The sequence below is a fragment of the Cynocephalus volans genome, chromosome 8 (assembly GCF_027409185.1).
Source record: "Cynocephalus volans isolate mCynVol1 chromosome 8, mCynVol1.pri, whole genome shotgun sequence".
Taxonomy (NCBI): domain Eukaryota; kingdom Metazoa; phylum Chordata; class Mammalia; order Dermoptera; family Cynocephalidae; genus Cynocephalus; species Cynocephalus volans.
This window is the reverse complement of record NC_084467.1, coordinates 139,735,571-139,755,786: the sequence shown is the minus strand read 5'-3', so window position 1 is coordinate 139,755,786 and position 20,216 is coordinate 139,735,571. Positions and strand designations below refer to the sequence as shown.

Sequence of the window (20,216 nt, the reverse complement as noted above, 5' to 3'; positions counted from 1 at the left end):
TCGGGGCCTGCACGCCTGGCTTTGCGCTGGAGTGGAAAACGCTGTGTTGGAGTCCAGCTCTCCCCATTGGGGCTGCCCCTGGCTCTGTGCCTAATTGGGGAACCGGTGAGAGGGGAACTACTGAAGCACTGACAAAAGGAGAAATCTTCCAGTCTATCAGAAGCTGAAACTCTACCCTGTTCTCTAGATTGCCAAAAAGCCATTTTGATTCTATACTTGTCTAAGTGTTCCCAAATCCTTCTGTGTTCATTCTTAGGCATTCCCAATCACCAAGTCCTATTTAAAAGTTTTCATTGCTTAATGTGGAATCCAAGAGACGCTTTATTTTCATTCTTCAACTGGCTTAAATAGACATGGACATTAAAAGTTGGAAGCATTCAATATTCATGCTTAAATGTATTATGCTTTCTCTGAGCAACAGTACTTAATCTATTTGCCAAAGAATAGCATTTGTCTGTTGCTTTTTCAGTTTACAGTTCTTTCTTCATCATTCTAGGTTTCCCTCCCCACCCCCCCTCTTTTAAAATCTTAAGCAGAAACTGAAAATCTTTGCCTGGAGATATTTGAGCCTTGTTCACATGGTATTTAATCCCACTGGATCTTCTTACCAATTTATAAAATTTCCCCTCTACTCATATTAGCAACAAAATGCTTCCATAAATACCAGATGTGAACCGATTAGTATCACTAGGGGTCAGAGAGAAAGATTTATTAACTTCCAATTACTTGAATTAGTGTCAGTGTTCAGTGCTTCAGTAAGCCTACTGATTTCAGTGCTGTTTGCTTCTTTGGGGCTTAGCAGATGCTTTGGGGAAGTAAAGGTTAATGACTTCTTTCAAATGAAATGTATTCTAGGGCAATTTATGAATCTTTGTATGTGGCTGTATATCATATTCAAGAATAACTACACTTCTCTCTGAGTGTAATGTATTGTGTTTCCTTTGATGCATTCAGACTTTTCTCTTTATCTTTGACTTTCAAGTTTGACTATAGTGCGGACATTTTTGTATTTATTTTAGTTGGTGTTAGTTTATCATTTTGTATAAGCAAATATCTACCTTTCATCAAATTTGGAGAAATCTTGGCCACTGTTTCTCTAAATTTTTTCCTGCTCCATTCTTTTTCTTTTCTCTCCCTGTTATCCCATTTACATGTATGTGGGATTTTTTTAAAAATCATATAGCAAGTCTCTGAGGCTCTGCTCATTTTTTAAAATTATTTTTCTCTTTGCAGTTCACTTTGGATGATTTCTACCATCAAGTTCACTTTTTCCTCTGTAATTTCTGATTGTGTTGCATTCCAGTATATTCAGGCAGTCGCTTTTTGTGTCATGTCCAAGTTCTATAGTTGTTTTCCGCTGGAGGATCAGCCACTAGAGTTTTAGTCTATCATGTCTGAAAGTGGAAGTTCTGCCCTATGTATCTGGGACTTTGAATTTTGAGAGTCAGTTCTTGCCCTGGTTAATACACTAGGCTCCTAATCAGTCCCTGTCCCCTACAACCTACTCTCAACACCTCAGTCCGTCAGACTGACCCTATGAAAACATAACAGGAGCCTCTAATGTTTCCCTGTTTTACATAGAGTAAAACCAGAAATGCTATGTCCTACTCTGCCTTTCCTTGGCTTCCAGGTCACACACTTATGCTGGTTTCTATCCTCCCTTTCTGACCACTCATTCAACAACTCATGTTTCCTCTAATCCGGAAAGGTAGGTCCACCCTAAAAATATGGTTCGATGTTAAACTTCTACAACAGGGCATTGGATAAGGGTTTAAATTCCCAGGAATAGGAGACCGGGACCCAATGCTAAAGGCAAAGAGGACTTAACCCCTACTTTTCAAGAAAGCTGCAGGCAGCACTGACTTAAGGAGGGTTAAGGGCTTTGGGCTCGGGGCTCGCTTGAACCTTCCTCGCGCTCGAATCCGCCCAGCTTTTAATAATAAACGCAGAGTAAAACTAGAACCTGCTTTTGCACAGGTTCTAGCTACCACTGTCAGAGGGAGGGGGCTGATTTCACTTTCCTCCCAGTACCTGAGCCCTCCAGCGCAGATGCTGCAGAGGGCAGGGAAGCGGAACCCAGACATGGGCGCCCCTGCTTCCGGCCGGGCGTAAGTCGTGGTGCACCACGCGTGCGCCCTGCGGGCCGGCATGGAGGAGCGCGGCGATGCCGAGCCGACCGCCGGCTGCGGCAGTCTGGGCCCGGGCGGCGTTCGCAGCGGCGGCGGCGCTCCCTCGTGGGCCCCTGAGGACGCCTGGATGGGCACCCACCCTAAGGTGAGGAGGCGCAAGAGGAGCCGGGCGGCGGTCCAGCCCCCGGCCGCAGGCGGAGCTCCCGGGCCGCGCTCCCCTTCCGACCGGCCGGACAGCCGAGGGTGCGGTGGGTGGCGGGGGTCGCTGTGCACTACTGCCAGCTTCAGGCAGTATCGTTTCTGTTTGTTTAGACGTGTTGAACGATCGCTCTGACACCTTCCCCAGCCCCTCACCAAAGCCATCCTTAGACTGAAGGCAAAACATTAAAGTCTCCTCAAGCTGGAGACCCCCAATGAGCACTCCACCAATACCTGAGTTTTGTTGTTTAGATAGAGGTCGTTTGGGGGGTGAATTTCTTTAATTCTCACATTAACCATACAAGACAGTTTGTGGGCCATAATGAACTAGGAGTCCGTCATGTTAGAGGTTTAGGTACAGTCACGTTTACCTTAGCCTTGGACCCAGAGTGTTCATCATGATTTTGCACAGGTGCAGATTCCTAATTTATCTGATTTCTTGGAAAGTTTGAATAGGTTCTTGCCTAAAGCAGAGCTACTCACATTGTGAGTATATTTTTCTGTATTCAAGGGAGGTAAAGATGATTAGTCCCTTGCTTGCTTCTGCTTGGGAAATTGCTGCCTTGTACCAGTAATGTCCCAAACAGTGAATGGACAGTGAGCAGAGATGTGGATTTTGTAAGAATCTCTGGGATTGGTCTGGTACTTTAGTAGAATTGCACTCTTCTATTTGAGAACAATAATTCCTAATGATCTGAAAACAGTCAAGAAAGGTAAAATTTTATAGATATAAGTCTGAAAAGAATTAAGCCTTCTTTGTCTTCTCACTTGATTTTATCCTCCTGCTCTGTCCCCTTCATCTTCCCCCAACAAGTGAGAAAAAGAAACAATAGCATGGAAGTATTATTTAGTACCATAAAAAGAAAACAACATGGCAGGGTTGCATAGTGGTTAGGAGCATGAACTCAAAGTCAGACTCACTGAGTTTGAATCCTGGTTCTGTCACTTCCCAGCTTTGTGATTTGGGCCAAGTGGCTCCATCTCATTACACCTAGTTTCCTCACCTGAATTACAGGGATAATAATAGTATTTGCCTTGTAGGGTTATTACAGGATTAAATCAGTTAATATTTTTGACATATAGAAAGCACTATGTAAGTATTTAATAAATGAAACACCAATAACACATTTTTAAAGCCTCATCGAGATTTGGTGTTGCTATTCAGTTTTCATGCTTGTAGATTTTTTTTCTCTTTGAAGTTAATGGCTGTGTAGATCATGACCACCAAATCTTCCCTTTTGATTATTCTTCCTGAATTGATTTTTAAAAACAAGAAAAGAAATAATAGTGAGTGTTTTTCCAGTCCAATTTTTTTGTTACTCAATTTGGAAATTACTTAGTTTCATCCAGTAAAATGGTATCAGATTTGTCATTCTCACACAGCACTTATATTATTCTACTGCTTAGAAATCCTCAGTGTTTCCTTATGGACAAAACTCAGACTTTTAGTTTGGCCACCAAGACCTTATAACCTGGCCTGAAATTACTTTTTGTGTCATTTTCAAACACATTTGAGGCTTCAGGTAGACAACTAATAACACCCCTATTCTCCTGCACCCGTACACTTATGGTGAAACGCATGGGGGAATGTGACTTCAGATCTGCCCCCATGCAAGTCTGTCAAAACCTCGTCTCTGCATTAGCCTTGCTTATCCACCTAGTCACTGATGTAGCTAGACAGTCTCAGGCTTTCCCTGCAGGAGTAAGCTGCTGAAAAATGTTCCCTTATGCTGACCAGCAAGTCTGAAAGAAGGAGCACCTTGCTTAGTTCCTTCTTTAAAATCCAGCAATTAAATAACTCCCTACTCTTGAGTGAAAAGGGGTGAGGAGAGAGGCTAGGGATGGTATTCTAGCAGACTTTCTCTTCCATGCAAATAAGAGACCAGGGAAATAGAAGCTCCCCACCAACATGTCCCAATGAAAATCCTATTAAAAAATGTCTCTACTCCTGGCAGATAGGTTTCTTTATAGGCCCTTAAATATGTGTGGTTTATTCCCACCTTTGTGTGATTACCCACACTATTATTCTACTTCTCCATTTACTCAAATCATGTCCTTCAGGGCTCAATTTGCATCCCACTTCTGCCATGAAGCATTCAGCAACCAATCTCCCTGAGTAAAGCTCCTCTGACCTGTTGGGTTCTGTGTTTTTATTCCACTCACATGGTTTTTAATCACTTAATGTCGTATATTGTTATTTGCCTAATAATTGTAAGTATGCATGTGTTTATCCTAACAATTGCAAATTCTTTAGAGGTAGAGGTCAGATCTTATATTGCTTTTTAACTACCGCTATTACCTAGAAGAGATATTTAATGTATACTTGTTGATTGAAAGAAATGATTAAAAGATTCTTCCTTCTCTATTTGACAATTGCATTTTGATTTTCAGTACTTAGAAATGATGGAATTAGATATAGGAGATGCCACCCAAGTCTATATAGCATTCTTGGTTTACCTGGACCTCATGGAGAGTAAGTCATTTGTTTATATTGTTTTGTTATTGGGGCTGTGGTATGGGTTTGGGGGATTGAGTTGGGGTATAGCATCGTTGGCATTATATTAAGCAATCATTTATGCATTTGCTATTAATTTTGTCAATTTTGTAATTTCTTCATTTATATTGGGAATTACTTTGTAACAGAAAATACTAGAAAAGTAAAGAGAGGCGGTGGCATTATAAGTGGTGTTTGCTCAACTGAGTATTAGGTAGAAGTTTGGTATTTTTATCTTTTGCTTTTGATGAACATTATTGTCCATTCAATGATGCTCTTTCAGGTAAAAGTTGGCATGAAGTAAGCTGTGTGGGATTACCAGAACTCCAGCTCATCTGCCTTGTTGGTACAGAGCTAGAAGGGGAAGGGTTACAGACTGTGGTGCCTGTACCCATCACTGCTTCCCTCAGCCATAACAGGTGAACCGGTGATTTTGGTCTTTGTTTAACAGATTAGTTCCTTTTCTGAGTAAAGCACTAGGAATCATTAAATTAAAGGTAGTAATATAACATTTTTAAAGGAATTTGGGGTACAGGGATCATAGCTTTACTCTTGGTCATTTGAGGAATTAAGTATGAGAGTTTAACAAGTATTTATTTAACACTTAGAGAAAGAATAAATGGTAGAAATTCTATCCTTAAGGAAACAGAAAATATTTATATTCTTGGTAAGGAGGCAAGCCATTACATTTGAAACAACATATATTGTAAGGTATACAATGTGATACCAATCATACCTGCTATAGGAATTGGTGAAGAGCATGATTAACATGCAAATTGAAGTCAAAGAAAGCTTCATGCAGCTGTGGGACTTTTAAAAATTTTTTGTTCTTTAATATATTTTTAAGATTTAAATGAATTATTTTTTGAATTTAAACATAACTGATTATACATATTTATGGGGTACAAAGTTGACTTATCAGTATTTGTAGACAGTATATGATGATCAAATCAATATTATTAGTATGTTCATCATTACAAATAGTAATAATTCTTTGTGTCCCTTACTCAATTACTTGCTAACACCCATCCCTCTCCCCCTTTTTCACCTCTAGTAACCATAGGTCTGTTCTCTACTAAAAATTTGACATTTTATTGTTTTTTTCTGTCCTTCTTCCTTCTTCCTCCCTCCCTCCCTCCCTCCTTTCCTCCCACCCACCCACCTACACACCCACCCACCTACCTACCTACCTACCTACCTACCTACCTACTTATGAGTGAGGACATGTGGTATTTCTCTTTCTTTGCCTGGCTTATTTCACTTAACAATTTTCTCCAGGCTCACCTGTGTTGCTGAGAATAGCAGATTTTCATTCTTTTTTATGGCTGAGTAGTATTCCATTGTGTATGTATACTACATTTTCCTTATCCAATTGTCCATCGATGCACATTTAGGCTGATTCCATATCTTGGCTGTTGTATATAGAGCTGGGATGAACATGGGAGTGCAGATATCCCTTCAATGTGATGATTTCCATTCCTTTGTGTATATATTCAGAAGTGGGATTGATGGAATGTGTGGTAGTTCTATCTGTTGTTGTTTGAGAACCCTCCGTACTGTTTTCCATAATGACTGTACTAATTTACAGTCTCACCAACAATGTAGAACAGTTCCCTTTTCTCCACATCTTTGCCAGTATTCATTATTGTCAGTCTTTTTGATAATAGTCAGTCTACCTGGGGTGACTCAATGTGGTTATCTAAATGCAGTTATTATCTCAGTGTGTTTTTAATTTGCATTTCCCTAATGCTTAGTGATGTTGAGCATTTTTTCATGTATCTTCCTTTGAAAAATTTCTATTCTGCCTTTGAAAAATATCTATTCAACTGCTTTGCCTATTTTTTAATTGGATTATTTGGGGGTTTTTTGACTGTGAAGTTGTTGGAGTTCCTTGTATATTCTGTATATTAATTCCCTATTGGATGTATAGTTTGCAGATATTTTCTCCCATTCTGTAGGTTATGTTTTTACTCTGTTGATTGTGTCCTTTGCTGTGAAGAAGCTTTTTAGTTTGATATAATCCCATATGATTGTTTTTTCTTTCGTTGCTTGTGCTTTGGGGGTCATATTCATAAAGTCTTTGCCCAGTCCTACATCCTGAAATGTTTTCTTCTAGGAGTTTTATAGTTTCAGGTCTTATACTTAAGTCTTTAATCCATTTTGAGTTGATTTTGATAGATGGTAAGAGGCATGGGTCTAGTTTCATTCTACTGCACATGGATATCCACTTTTCCCAGAACCATTTACTGAAGAGGCTGGCCTTTCCCCAATGTATGTTCTTGGTGCCTTCTCTAAGATCAGTTGGCTGTAAGTACCTTGGTTGATTTCTGGGTTCTCTATTCTATTCCGTTGGTTGGAGTGTCTGTTTTTATGCCAGTACCATGCTGTTTTGGTTACTATAGCTTTGTAGTATAGTTTGAAGTCAGGTAGTGTAATGCCTCTGGTTTAATTCTTTTTTGCTCAGGATTGCTTTGGCTATTGAGGCTCTTTTGTTTTTCCATATTAATTTTAGGATTGTTTTTCTATTTCCGTGAAGAATGTCATTGGTATTTTGAAGGAGATTGCATTGAATCTGTAGATTGCTTTGGGTAGTATGGATATTTTCACAACATTATTTCTTCCAATCCATGCTCTTGGAATGTCTTTCCATCTTTTGGTGTCCTGTTTAATTTCTTTCAACAGGGTTGTGTAGTTCTCATTGTAGAGATCTCTCTCCTCTTTGGTTAAATTTATTCCTAGGTATTTTATTCTTTTGGTAGCAATTGTAAATGGGCTTGCTTTTTTTTATTTCTTTTTCTGCTTGTTTGTTTTTGGTGTATGAGAACACTACTGATTTTTTTTTGTATCTGCAATTTTACTGAATTTATTTATGAGCTCTAGAAATTTTTTGTAGAGGTTATGGGTTTTTCCATATGTGGAATTGTGTCTTCTGCAAACAGTGACAATTTAACTTCGTGTGTTCCAATTTGGATGCCCATTATTTCTTTCTCCTGCCTGATTGTTCTGGCTAATACTTCCAACACTGTTGAACAAGAGTGGTGAGAGTGGGCATCCTTGTCTTATTCCTGTTTTCAAAGGAAAAGCTTTCAGTTTTTCCCCATTCAGGATGATTTTGGCAGTGGGTTTGTCATATATTGCTTTTATTGTGTTAAGATACTTTCCTTCCATACCTAATTTGTTGAGGGTCTTTATCATCAAGGGATGCTGAATTTTGTCAAACATCAATTGAGATAATCATATGGTTTTTGTCCTTGTTTTTTTAATGTGGCGTATCACATTTATTGATTTGCATATGTTGCACCATGCTTGCAACTCTGGGATGAATCCCACTTGATCATGGTGTATAATCTTTTTGATGTGCTGTTGTATTCTGTTTGCTAATATCTTATTGAGGACTGTTGTGTGTGTGTACGTCAAGGATATTGGCCTGTAGCTTTCTTTTTTTCTTTTGTCTTTGTCTGATTTTGGTATCAGGGTGATGTTGGCCTCATAGAATGAATTTGGAAGAATGGCCTGTGTTTCGATTTTTTTTGAATACTGTGAAAAGGATAGGTGTTAATTCTTCTTTAAACGTTTGGTAGAATACAGCAGTGAAGCCATCTGATCCTGGGCTTTTCTTTGTTGGGAGACTGCTGATTACTGCATCAATCTTATTGCTTGTTGTTGGTCTGTTCAGGTTTTCTATTACTTCTTGGTTCAGTCTTGGTAGTTTGTATATGCCAGGAATTTATCCATTTCCTCCACGTTTTCAAATTTATTGGCATAGGGTTGTTCATAATAGTCTCTAATGATTCTTTGTATTTCTGGGTATTGGTTGTGGTGTCTTCTTTTTCATTTCTGATTTTTGTCATTTGGGTCTTCTCTCTTTTTTAAGTTGGTTTGGTCAACGGCTTGTCTATTTTCTTTGTCCTCTCAAAAAAACAACTTTTCGTTTCATTGATTTTTTTGTATCATTCTTTTGGTTTCTATTCATTTAGTTTGCTCTGATCTTAATTATTTCTTTCTGTCTGCTAGTTTTGGGATTAGATTGCTCTTGTTTTTCTTTGAAATTTAAAATTAGGTCAGTTTGAGATTTAACATTAGGTTAGCTTGAGATTTAATGTTGGGTTGTTTATTTGAAGTTCTTTGAGATTTAACATTAGGTTGTTTATTTGAAGTCTTTCTGTTCTTTTGATGTAAGCACTTATTGCGATCAACTTCCCTCTTGGTACTTGATGGAGTTTGGATGTGTTGTCCACACCAAAACTCATGTGGAAATTTGATTCCCAATGTGGCAATGTTGGAAACTGATTGAGTCATGGGGGCAGATCCCTCATGCATGGATTAGTGCTCTCCCTGGGGGAGGGGGGATTAATGAGTGAGTTCTCACTCCATTAGTTCCCACCGGAGCTGGTTGTTTAAAAGACTCTGGGACCTCCCCCCACTTTCTTCCTCTTGCCATGTGATCTGCTTGTACCTGCCAGCTGCCTGCCGCTTTCCACCATGAGTAGAAGCAGCCTGAGGCCCGTGCCAGATGCAGCTGTCCCAGAATTGTAAGCGAAATAAACCTCTGTTCTTTATAAATTACCCAGTCTCAGGTATTTCTGTTATAGCAACACAAAACAGACTAATACAGTACTGCTTTTGCAGTATCTCATAGGTTTTGGAAAGTTGTGCTTGTATTTTCATTCACTTCAAGGAATTTTTTGATTTCCTGCTTTATTTCTTCTTTAACCCACTGGTTGTTCAAGAGCATGTTGTTTGATTTCGGTGAATTTGTATCATTTCTACAGTTTCATTTGTTGTTAATTTCTAATTTTATTCCATTGTAGTCTGAAAATATACTTGATATGACTTCAATATTTTAAAATTTGTTGAGACTTAATTTGTGACCTATCATGTGGTCTGTCCTGGAGAATAATCCATTTGCTGATGAGAAGATTCTATGTTCTGTCGTTATTGGATGAAATGTTGTCTATATGTCTGTCAAGTCCATTTGATCTAAGGTGCTGTTTAAATCCAATATTTCTCTACTGATTCTTTGTCTAAATGATCTGTCCAGTGCTGAGAGTGGCATGCTCAAATCTCCAACTGATACTATGTTGGGGTCTACCTTTCCCCTTAGATCCAGTAATATATCTAGGTGCTCTGATGTTGGGTGCATATATATTTATGATTGATATATCTTCTTGCTTCATTGATCCTTTTATCATTATGTAATGTCCTTCTTCTTCTCTTTTTATAGTTCTTGGTTTGAACTCTATTTTATCTGTTACAGGTATGACAACCCCTTTTTGTTTTTGGTTTCTGCTTGCATGGAATGTCTTTTTCCATTCCTTCACTATTAGTCTGTGTGTCTTCATTGGTGAAGTGTGTTTTTGTAGGCAGCATATAGTCGGGTCTAGTTTTTTATCCATTCAGCCAGTCTATATATTTTTGTTTTTTAATCCATTCAGCCAGTCTATATGTTTTAAGTGAGGATTTTAGTCCGTCTATATTCAGAGTTGTTACTGAAAGGTATTACTTTATTCCTGCCATTTTATTAATTTCTGTATAATTTTATATTTCTTATGTTCCTTTCTTTCCCTTTCATTGTTTATCTTTGCTGTTGGGTGTTTTTTTGTAGTGATAAAATACATTTTCTTCCTCTTTCTCATTTGTGTATCTGTTCTGCTAGTGGTTTTTATTCTTTCTCGTGTGTTTATGGTGACATATATCTCTCTTTTGATTCCAGATGTAGGGCCCCTTTGAGGATTGTTGAAGGGCCAGTCTTGTCATGATGAATTCCCACAGTTTTTGTGTATCTGGGAAAGATGCTATTTCTCCTTTATTTCTGAAGGAAAGCTTTGCTGGATATGGTATTCTTGGTTGCCAGTTTCTTTTCCTTCAGTGCTTTGAATATGTCATCCCAGTCTCTCCTGGAGAGAGAGTAAGGATTTTGTTGAGAAGTGTGCCGTTAGCCTGATGGGGATTCCCTCATAGGTAATTTGACTCTTTTCTCTTGCTGTTTTAGAATCCTTTCTTTGTCTTTGACTTTTGATAATTTGACTACAGTGTGTCTTGGGGAGGTCCTTTTTGGATTGAATCTGTTTGAGGATCTTTGAGCTTCTTGAATCTGAAAGACCATCTTTCTCCCAATATTTGGGAAGTTTTCAGCTGTAATTTCATTAAATAGGTTTTTAATATCTCTTCCTTTCTCTTCCCCTTCCTGCATACCTATAATACAGATGTTTTATACTTCAGGTTATCAGAAAGATTTTGCAGTTTTTCTTCATTTTTTGAAATTCTTTTTTGTTTTTCTTTTTGGTCCAACTGTGTTAGTTTAAAAAGCCTGTCTTCTAGTTTGAAGATTCTTTCTTCTTCTCGTTCCAGCCTGCTGTTTAGGCTCTCAGATTATTTTTTATTTCTTTGAATAAATTCTTCAGTTCCAGGATTTCCGCTGATTTTTATTTTATGGCTTGTATCTCTTTGTTGAATTTTCCGTAAATGTCCTCAAATTTCTTTTTGACTTCATTGTGATTTCTATTTATTTTTTCATCCATCATTTTGAGTTTCCTTAGTATTGTCCTTTGGGATTCCTCAGGCAATTTGTCAATTTCCTGTTGTTTGGAGTCTGGTATTGGAGAATTTTAGTCTTCTTTTGTGAGAGTCAAGCTTCCTTGTTTTTTCATGTTTCTCATCTGGGCATCTGGTTGTGTAGTCACTTTTTTCAATTCTGGGAGTGGCTTTTGAAGGGGGAGACTGTTTCTTATAGAAGTATTCTATATTGACAGTTAGTTGGTCACTTTAAGTTTGGATCTGGGTCAGTGTGGTAGTGCAGCCTTCATTGCAACTTCTTCTACTGTTTTCAATCTTAGAGTTGTCTGTAAGTGCCATGGCCTAGGTGGAAGGGCCTTTGGCAGTTTCTTGTTGGGGTGGGTTTGTTGTCAGGGTGGGTGGTCCGCTGTCAGCCAGTGGGTAGATGTATACTGTTACAGCAGTTCCTGGGAGGTCTGTACAGGGCCACTGGCTCAGCTGTTGAGCCTGGAGCAAGCCTGTGAGAATGATGCGGGACCCAGTGGCTCTCTGAAGGTGTGCTGTAGGAAGAGAAAGCTGCTACCCAATCGCTGTTGAGCCCCATGTGAGCCTGCAAGGGTGCAGCTGAGCCCAGAAGCATCCTCCCTTGGGGAGGAGGAGGAGGGTGTTGTGTTAATCCAGACACTGGGGTCTAAGTCACTCTGTCAGAGGCTCCAGGCAGCCTGTGCTATTACCCTGCCAGTGCCCAAGTGAGCACCACAAAATGCAGGCAGTGCCTCTAGACAAAGGGACCCAGGCTGGCTGGGTTCAGCACACGGGTCTAGTCTTCAAGTCCTTGGGATTGTGGCCCTATCGGTGCCTGTGTGTGCCTGTGGGTGCCTGTGGAGGGTCCCAGTGGGAGTCAGGGCTGCCGCTGGGTTAGTTGTGGACCAAGTAGTTTGTTGTAGGTTTAGCTTCCACAGGCCATGATGCAAGGCAGGTGATGAATGTGGGGACTCGCTACTTTTTAGTTGATTTCCCGCTCAGTAGGTCTGCTTGCCAGCTTGGGGGGGAGTGGGTACTGAGTGAATTCAGGTGTGGGTCCCAAAAAGACTGGGGATCCCCCCAAGGCAGGGATCACTGGCATTTGTGGCGTTGGTAGGAATAGCCAGGGTCTTTTCCACACTCCTTTCTCTCCGCCTGGTTCTGGGTGGGTCCCCGTAGCAGGGCTAAGGCTGGATGCCCTGCTCTTCTCTGCCCTCTATGCGCCATTCCCTTCTTCTGTGTTTCACAAGAATCTCCTTACTCTCCTGGTGCTCTGCACTGTGTTTCCTCCGGTTCCAGTCAAAATATACTTGTCTGTTGTTTTGATCTCTTTTTATGGGAAGGGGGCTAGCGCCATACCTCTCTAGGCAGCCATCTTAGAGGGAAAAAAACTTTTAAGATTTTTAACTAATGCATTTCTTTTTTTTGGTGGGGTGAGGTGGCTTTTTTATAAATCTTAGGTGCACAAAATTGGATTAAACATATCTTTGTTTCATGACTTACTCTCATTCTTAGTCCATGCCTGGCTTTTATTTATTTATTTAGTTAGTTATTTTTAATAATGTGGCAAGTATCTCTGAACCCACCACCCAAAACAAACTAGATACTTAACAATTACTGGGATCTAATCTTATGGGACCCCTCCTTTCCCTGCTTCCACTGACCTATGGTAACTGTCATCCTGAATCCCATATTCACTGGGAATTGTTTTATTTTAGAAGTTTTTATCTTTTTAAAAGATATGCAGTCTTTTTGAGGCTCACCTTATGTACTGGAAATTATATTGCTAAAATTAATTCGCTATTGTGCATTATTTAGGCTGCTGTATATTCCATAGTGTCATTGTATCTCAGTTTTCACACCCACTCTCCTGATGATGGAGTGTTACTAAAAATATTCAACTGTAGGAGATAATTTCAAACTATTTCCAAAGTGGTTGCACCAGCAGTGTAAACAGGATCCATTGGAACTGTATCGTCTCCAACATTTGGTAGTGTCAGACTTTCAAAGTTTTGTCCGTTGAATGAGTTATCTCATTGTGGTCTTAATTTGCATTTCTCTGATCACTAAAAATATTGGACATTTCTTTGCCTATTTATTATTTCCTCTCTTAAGAAATGCCTGTTCATATCCTTTACCTATTGGGTTGCCTGTAGTTTCTCATCGACTTGTATGATTTCTTTATATATCTTGATAATAATCCTTAGATGGTTAAGCTTTGCAATTTTAAAATCCATCTTTCACTATCTTTACGGTATCCTTTAATGAATAACAGTTGTTAATTTGTTTTTTTTTAATAGTTATTAATTTGAATATAACTTTGAATATAATCATATAAATCCATCTTTTCTTTTATAATAAATACTTTTGTGCCTGGCTTAAGAAATATTAATTTGTAAATAATACAAAGAGCATATAGCATACCAGGCCTGATAACTATCTCCTGTTGAGATAGTTGAAGTTTTCAAGTTTTGGAATCTGTTGTTCGTAAACTGGACCAAACTCTGTCATTTATATTATTAACTACAACTTAGTTATAAGACATTTCCTTAGTGATGACAAACAATCCCACTATATCAGTTACAACCATTTTAATAGCTGTCTTGCCACTTGACTGTTGAGTGGCAGAGTGGCATATACATTTACATGATTTATTCTTTCCATTATTTATTTTATATTATATATGTGTTTGCTGACCCCATAAAAGATAACAATTCTAGGCAACATTTAATGTTATATCTGTGTGCATTTCTGAGAATGCCTAAACGGTTTTTCTATCCATTTCCCACTTATTTTCCCAGGCTTTGGGCCTGGTGATTTTGTTTATATAGTTTCTGGCAAGAGTGGAAACAGTTCTCATTACAGGGTAAATGTGCATTTAAATGGCCTTTAAGTGAATGCATTACTTTGAGCACAAGTATAGTTTGTGACTAGTGTTTTCTGTAAAGCAGTTATACGTAGTATATGAACATAGTTAAAACACTTTGTCATATTTTCAGGTATTAGAAAGTCTTGTGTATACTAGTCCTTTTGAAAATGTTGATTTAATGCTAATTGCTGATCTCCAGTGGGAGAATAAAATTGGTAAAGTTCCCATTTCTGATCTGGTAGGGAAATTATGCTGATGGAGTGTACGGTGATTAATTGCTAGTGTTTCTTGAAGGGAAGGACACCTCTCCTTTTTTTCCCATCTAAAAATACTTCCTAAAACTAATGTAAAATAATTTTTAGTTTGCATTATAAAATACCATATTAATTTATGTGTATGAATGGTGTATCCATATGGAGAATACTCTAGACGTTTCTTGCTAAGGGGAATTTAAGGAATCCATGTAGCAACTTTGGTAAATGACTAGAAGTATGAGTACAGTTTCCCCAGACACAACAATAGTATAAAATTATATTCATAGATTTACAAAGGTCAAAGAGATCTGATGGATTTAAAGATGAGATGACCACAGGAATCCTTACTAAAAGCTAGGGACCTGTCTTTTACAGTGCTGAGGTTGCAAATGAAGTCAAATTTGTGTTTGGATAGCTTGATTACCTTCTGTTTGGACCACCTTGCCATTGATGTTTGCTGACTGCCTTAAAAGAAAAGAAGTATATTACACCAGACTATATTCTGCCACAACTATTACAGGTTTCTGTAATAGTATTAGTATTACAGGTAGTTGTAAATGGGAAAATACTTTAAGTGACTTTCAGAAGGATCTAAATTATGAGGGGGAAAATGGTTAATGATTTTCTGATTTTTGTTTTTGTTTTCTTTATTGAAGTAAAGTTATTTTTGTTGTTGTTGCTAATTTTTTAAAAGGAATTTATTTTTAATTGAAATGTACTGATTATACATATATATGAGGTACAGATTTTATTTCAATACATGTGTACAATGTGTGTGTGATGGTGAAAACAGGGTAGTTTTCATATTCATCATTACAAAAATTTATCCATTCTTTGTGATGAGAACATTTGAGTTCCTTTCTTCTAGCCATTTGAGAGCATACAATAAATTATTGTTAATTATAGGTGCCTAGCACTACCACTAGAACTTATTTTTCTGATCTAGCTGTAATTTAGCATCCTTTAACCAACCTTTCCCTATCTCCCCTCCCCAGCCTCTAGTAACCACAGTTCTGCTCTCCGCTTCTAAAAATGCATTAAAATTTTCTTTTTGCTCCCACATGTGAGTGCGAACATGTGATATTTATCTTTCTGTATCCGATTTATTTCACCTTATTATAATGTCTTCTAGGTTCATCCATGTTGCTATAAATTACAGGATTTTATTCTTTTTCATGGCTGAGTAGTATTCTATTGTGTATATATACCACATTTTTCTTCATCCTTTCAACTATCGATGGACACCTCGGTTTATTTCATATCTTGGCCATTGTGGATAGTGCTTCAATAAACGTAGGAGTGCACATCTCTCTTTGGTATGCTGATTTCCTTTCCTTTGGATAAATATCCAGCAGTGGGATTGCTGGATCATATGGTAGTTCTATTTATAGTTTTTTGAGAATCTCCATACAGTTTTCCATAATGGCTGTACTAATTTACATTCCCACAACAGTTCCCTTTTTTCCCCACCCTCACCAACATTTGTTATTTTTTGACTTTTTGAAAATAGCCTAACTGGGGTGAGATGATATCTCATTGTGGTTTAGATTTGTATTTCCCTGATGATTGGTGATGTTGAGCATTTTTTTATATACCTGTTGTCCATTTGTATGTCTTCTATTGAAAAATGTCTATTCAAGTCATTTGCCCATTTTGTAATCAGATTGTTTTTTGCTGTTGAGTTGTTTAAGTTCCTTGTATATTCTGGATATTAATACCTGTAAGGTGAATAGTTTGCAAATATTTTCTCCCATTCTGCCAGTTGCCTCTTTGTTCTGTTGCTGTTTCTTTTGCTGTGCAGAATCTTTTTACTTTGATATAATCCCATTTGTTTATTTTTGCTTTTGTTGCCTCTGCTTTAGAAGCTTTCTCCATGAAATTTTTGCCCAGACTGATGTCTTAGAGTGATTCCCCTGTGTTTTCTTCTAGTAGTTTTGTGATACCAGGTCTTCCATTTAAGTCTTTAATCCATTTTGAGCTGATTTTGGAATCTGGTGAGAGATTGGTTTATAGTTTCTTTCATCTGAATATGGATATCCAGTTTTCCCAGCACTGTTTATTGAAGAGGCTGTCTTTTTAACAATGTAAGTTCTTGGCATCTTTATCAAAGATAATTTGGCCATAGTTATGTGGATTTATTTATGGGTTCTCTATTCTGTTCCATTGATCCATGTGTCTGTATTTATGCCAGTACCATGCTGTTTGGATTACTATAGCTTTGTAGTATAATTTGAAGTCAGGTAGTATAATGCCTCCCACTTTATTCTTTTTGCTCAAAATTGCTTTAGCTATTTGGGGTCTTTTGTGTTTCCATTTGTACGTTAGGATTGTTTTTTCTGTTTCTGTGAAGAATGTCATTGGTATTTTGATAGAGGTTACATTGAATCTGTAGGATGCTTTGGGTGGTATGTTCATTTTGATAATATTAATTCTTCTAGTCCATAAACATGTAATATTTTTCAATTTTTTTGTGTCCTCTTTAATTTCTTTCATCAGTGTTGTGTAGTTTTCATTGTAGCGATCTTTCACCTCGTCAGTTAAATTTATTTGTTTTTTTGGAGTTTTTTTGGTAGTTATTGTAAATGGGATTGCTTTCTTGATTTCACTTTCAGCTAGTTCATTGTTAGTATATATAGAAACACCAATGATTTTTGTAAATATTATATCCTGCGACTTTACTGAATTCATTTATCAGATCTAAGAGGTTTTTTTTGGACAGATTCTTTAGATTTTTCTGTATGTTAAATTATTTTATCTGCACACAGGGACAATTTTACTTCCTCTTTTCCAGTTTGTATACCCCTTATTTCTTTCTCTTGCCTAATTGCTTTGACTTGAATTTCCAATAGTATGTTAAATCATAGCAATGAGAGTGGGCATCCTTGTCTTGTTCTAATTCCTAGAGGAAAAGCTTTCAACTTTTCCCCATTCAGTATGATGTTAGTTGTGAGTTTATCATATATGGCCTTTATTGTGTTGACATACTTTCCTTCTTTACCTAATTTGTTGAAAGTTTTTATCACAGAGGGATGTTGAATTTTGTCACATGCTTTTTCTACATCTATTGAGATGATCATATATTTTTTTTCTTCATTTTGTTGATGTATTTATCATATTTATTGATTTGCATATGTTGAACTATTCTTATATCCCTAGGATGTATATCCCACTTGATCATGGTATGTAATCTTTTTGATGTGTTGTTGAATTTGGTTTGCTGGTATTTTGTTGAGAATTTCTGCATCTGTGTTCATTAGGGATGTTGGCCTGTATTTTCTTTTTTTGTTGTGTCCTTGTCTGCTTTTGGTATTAAGGCAATGATGGCCTCATAGAATGAGTTTAGGAAAATGCCCTCTGCTTTGATTTTCTGGAATAGTTTGAGAAGAATTGTATTAATTCTTCTTTAAACGTTTGGCAGAATTCAGCAGTGCTGGTATGTAGGAATACAATGGACTTTTGTATATTACCCTTGAATGCTGTAACCTTGCTATAATTTCTTAGTTTATATTCTTCCCATTTCTTATATGCCACAATTTATTTATCAACAAATCCTATGGAATCTGTCCATTTCTCACCACTTCCACGGCAAGCGTTACCACTCTGTTACCACTCTTAAGCCTCCTGGACCAACTAAGAGTGGTCCTCCTTTATAACACTTGCCACATTGCTACTCAAAATATTGTGTATTTGGTATTCTTTGATTGTTCATTGCTATTTCCCCAGTACGTAACCTGGTACCTGGTACATAGTACTAAATAAGTATTTGTTGAATGAACTCTTTTCAGCTACTAAGTTCCTGCAGCAGAAACTTGCTAAATGATACCTTAAAGCACATACGAGCAAGCAACTTTCCAAGAGTTTCCAAAAAATTAGAATGTCTACAAAATTCATCTGCTTCCAAGGTTTATCACCATTTTCCACACTTTACACTTTAACTATAATGTGTGTCGTGAGGACAAAGTACAAATCACAAGTCTGAAGAGGTGATCTGCCAGTGCTATGAATAGCTTCCTTACCTTTTAGTTAAATTATTTTTCATCCGTGTTTCCGTGCCCTTTCACCCCTTCTTTTTCCCTAGTGTCTTTTTAAAGAGTACATTGCCCTGGGTTCATACTTATAATTCTTATTCTTACCCTTTTTCATGGTATAGAATAGGAGTCATCAAACCAGATAGTAAATATTTCAGGTTTTGTGGACTGAATGGAAAAATTGGGGCTATTAGGTAGGTACTTATATAACCATTAAAAATGTACATTTGAAGATGTAAAGACCATTCTTGACTCATGGACCATAAAAAAAAACCAGGCAACCATAGTTTATCAAGTCTTGGTATACAAACAATGGAGTAAATGGTTACTAGAGCTGAGTTCCTTCTTTAGAACATTTCTAAACACATTTTTAGTTATGAGATTTAATCCTTAATTTCCTTAAAGGACATTCCATTATTATTTCTCTGTAATTAAAAAATATTTCCACTCTCCAAAAGTGTAGTTTTTATTACAGATGCATTTATTTTATTTTAGTTTAGTTATTTTATTTTATTTTGTCAATATACAATGTGGTTGATTATTGTGGCCCATTACCGAAACCTCCCCCCTCCTCCCTCTACCCCCTCCCTCCATACAACTTTATATCTATTTGCTTGTCGTATCAACTTCAAGGAATTGTAACTGTTGTGTCTTCTTCTCCCCCCCCAGTTTATTTGTGTATTTATTCATTTTTAGCTCCCATAAATAAGTGAGAGCATGTGATATTTTTCTTTCTGTGCCTGACTCATTTCACCTAATATAATTCTCTCTAGGTCCATCCGTGTCATTGCAAATGGCCGTATTTCATTCTTTTTTATAGCAGAGTAGTATTCCATTATGTAGATATACCACATTTTCTGTATCCACTCATCTGATGATGATGGACATTTGGGCTGGTTGCAACTCTTAGCTAGTGTAAAGAGTGCTGCGATGAACATTGGAGAACAGGTATACCTTCGACTTGCTGATTTCCATTCCTCCGGGTATATTCCCAACAGTGGGATAGCTGGGTCGTATGGTAGATCTATCTGCAATTGTTTGAGGAACCTCCATACCATTTTCCATAGAGGCTGCACCATTTTGCAGTCCCACCAACAACGTATGAGAGTTCCTTTTTCTCTGCAACCTCGCCAGCATTTATCATCCTCAGTCTTTTGGATATTAGCCATCTTAACTGGAGTGAGATGGTATCTCAGTGTGGTTTTGATTTGCATTTCCCAAGTGCTGAGTGATGTTGAGCATTGTTTCTCTAGGGAAGAGACTGCCTCTACAGATGCATTTAATGACCATTATTTTATTTGAGGCCTGAAGTCTAAGAACTGGTAAAATGTCTTCTGTCATTTGGTTTTGCTGCATATCAAGAGTGTGTGTCCTCACTCTACCTCTATTGGAAATCTGTTGCTGGTGAAACCCCCAATTCTTGCAGCTTGTTTTAATTGACACAGCTCTTTTTTCCTCTTACCCTCAAAAAAAAAAAAAGAAAAGAAAAGAAAAAAAGTTTGTGGTTTATTTTAGCAGAATGACTTCCCACTGTGGTGAATAGCCACACAGGCACTTGATTGTTCAGTAAAGCCCCTGGGATTTTAGCTGCCTTGACTTTTTACTAGGAAGGCATTGGCTTGATTCCCAAGGAGGCGTTCTGTTATCTTTGAAACTTTTCTTTGGGACTTAATATGTGGATGAATAAGGCTTCTTTGGTGCTTCATCTGAGAATGGGGCACATGA

The 20,216-nt window shown here is 37.7% G+C and overlaps 1 protein-coding gene across 9 annotated transcripts in view; it reads left to right on the top strand.

Annotated features, from left to right (window-relative positions):
* The first annotated feature begins 2,145 nt into the window (after positions 1-2,145).
* The window catches only part of LOC134384636 (tRNA-splicing endonuclease subunit Sen15-like), a 38,555-nt gene continuing 20,484 nt past the window's right edge, over positions 2,146-20,216 (top strand). For all 9 annotated transcript variants that reach the window (XR_010024257.1, XR_010024256.1, XR_010024258.1 and 6 more), the window contains exons 1-3: positions 2,146-2,274; positions 4,719-4,800; positions 5,105-5,240. Coding sequence is in view for 2 of the 9 variants with exons in the window: in XM_063106290.1 (XP_062962360.1) it covers positions 2,149-2,274; positions 4,719-4,800; positions 5,105-5,240 (344 nt within the window). In the remaining 7 variants the exon portion in view is untranslated. The remainder of the gene's footprint in view (positions 2,275-4,718; positions 4,801-5,104; positions 5,241-20,216) is intronic.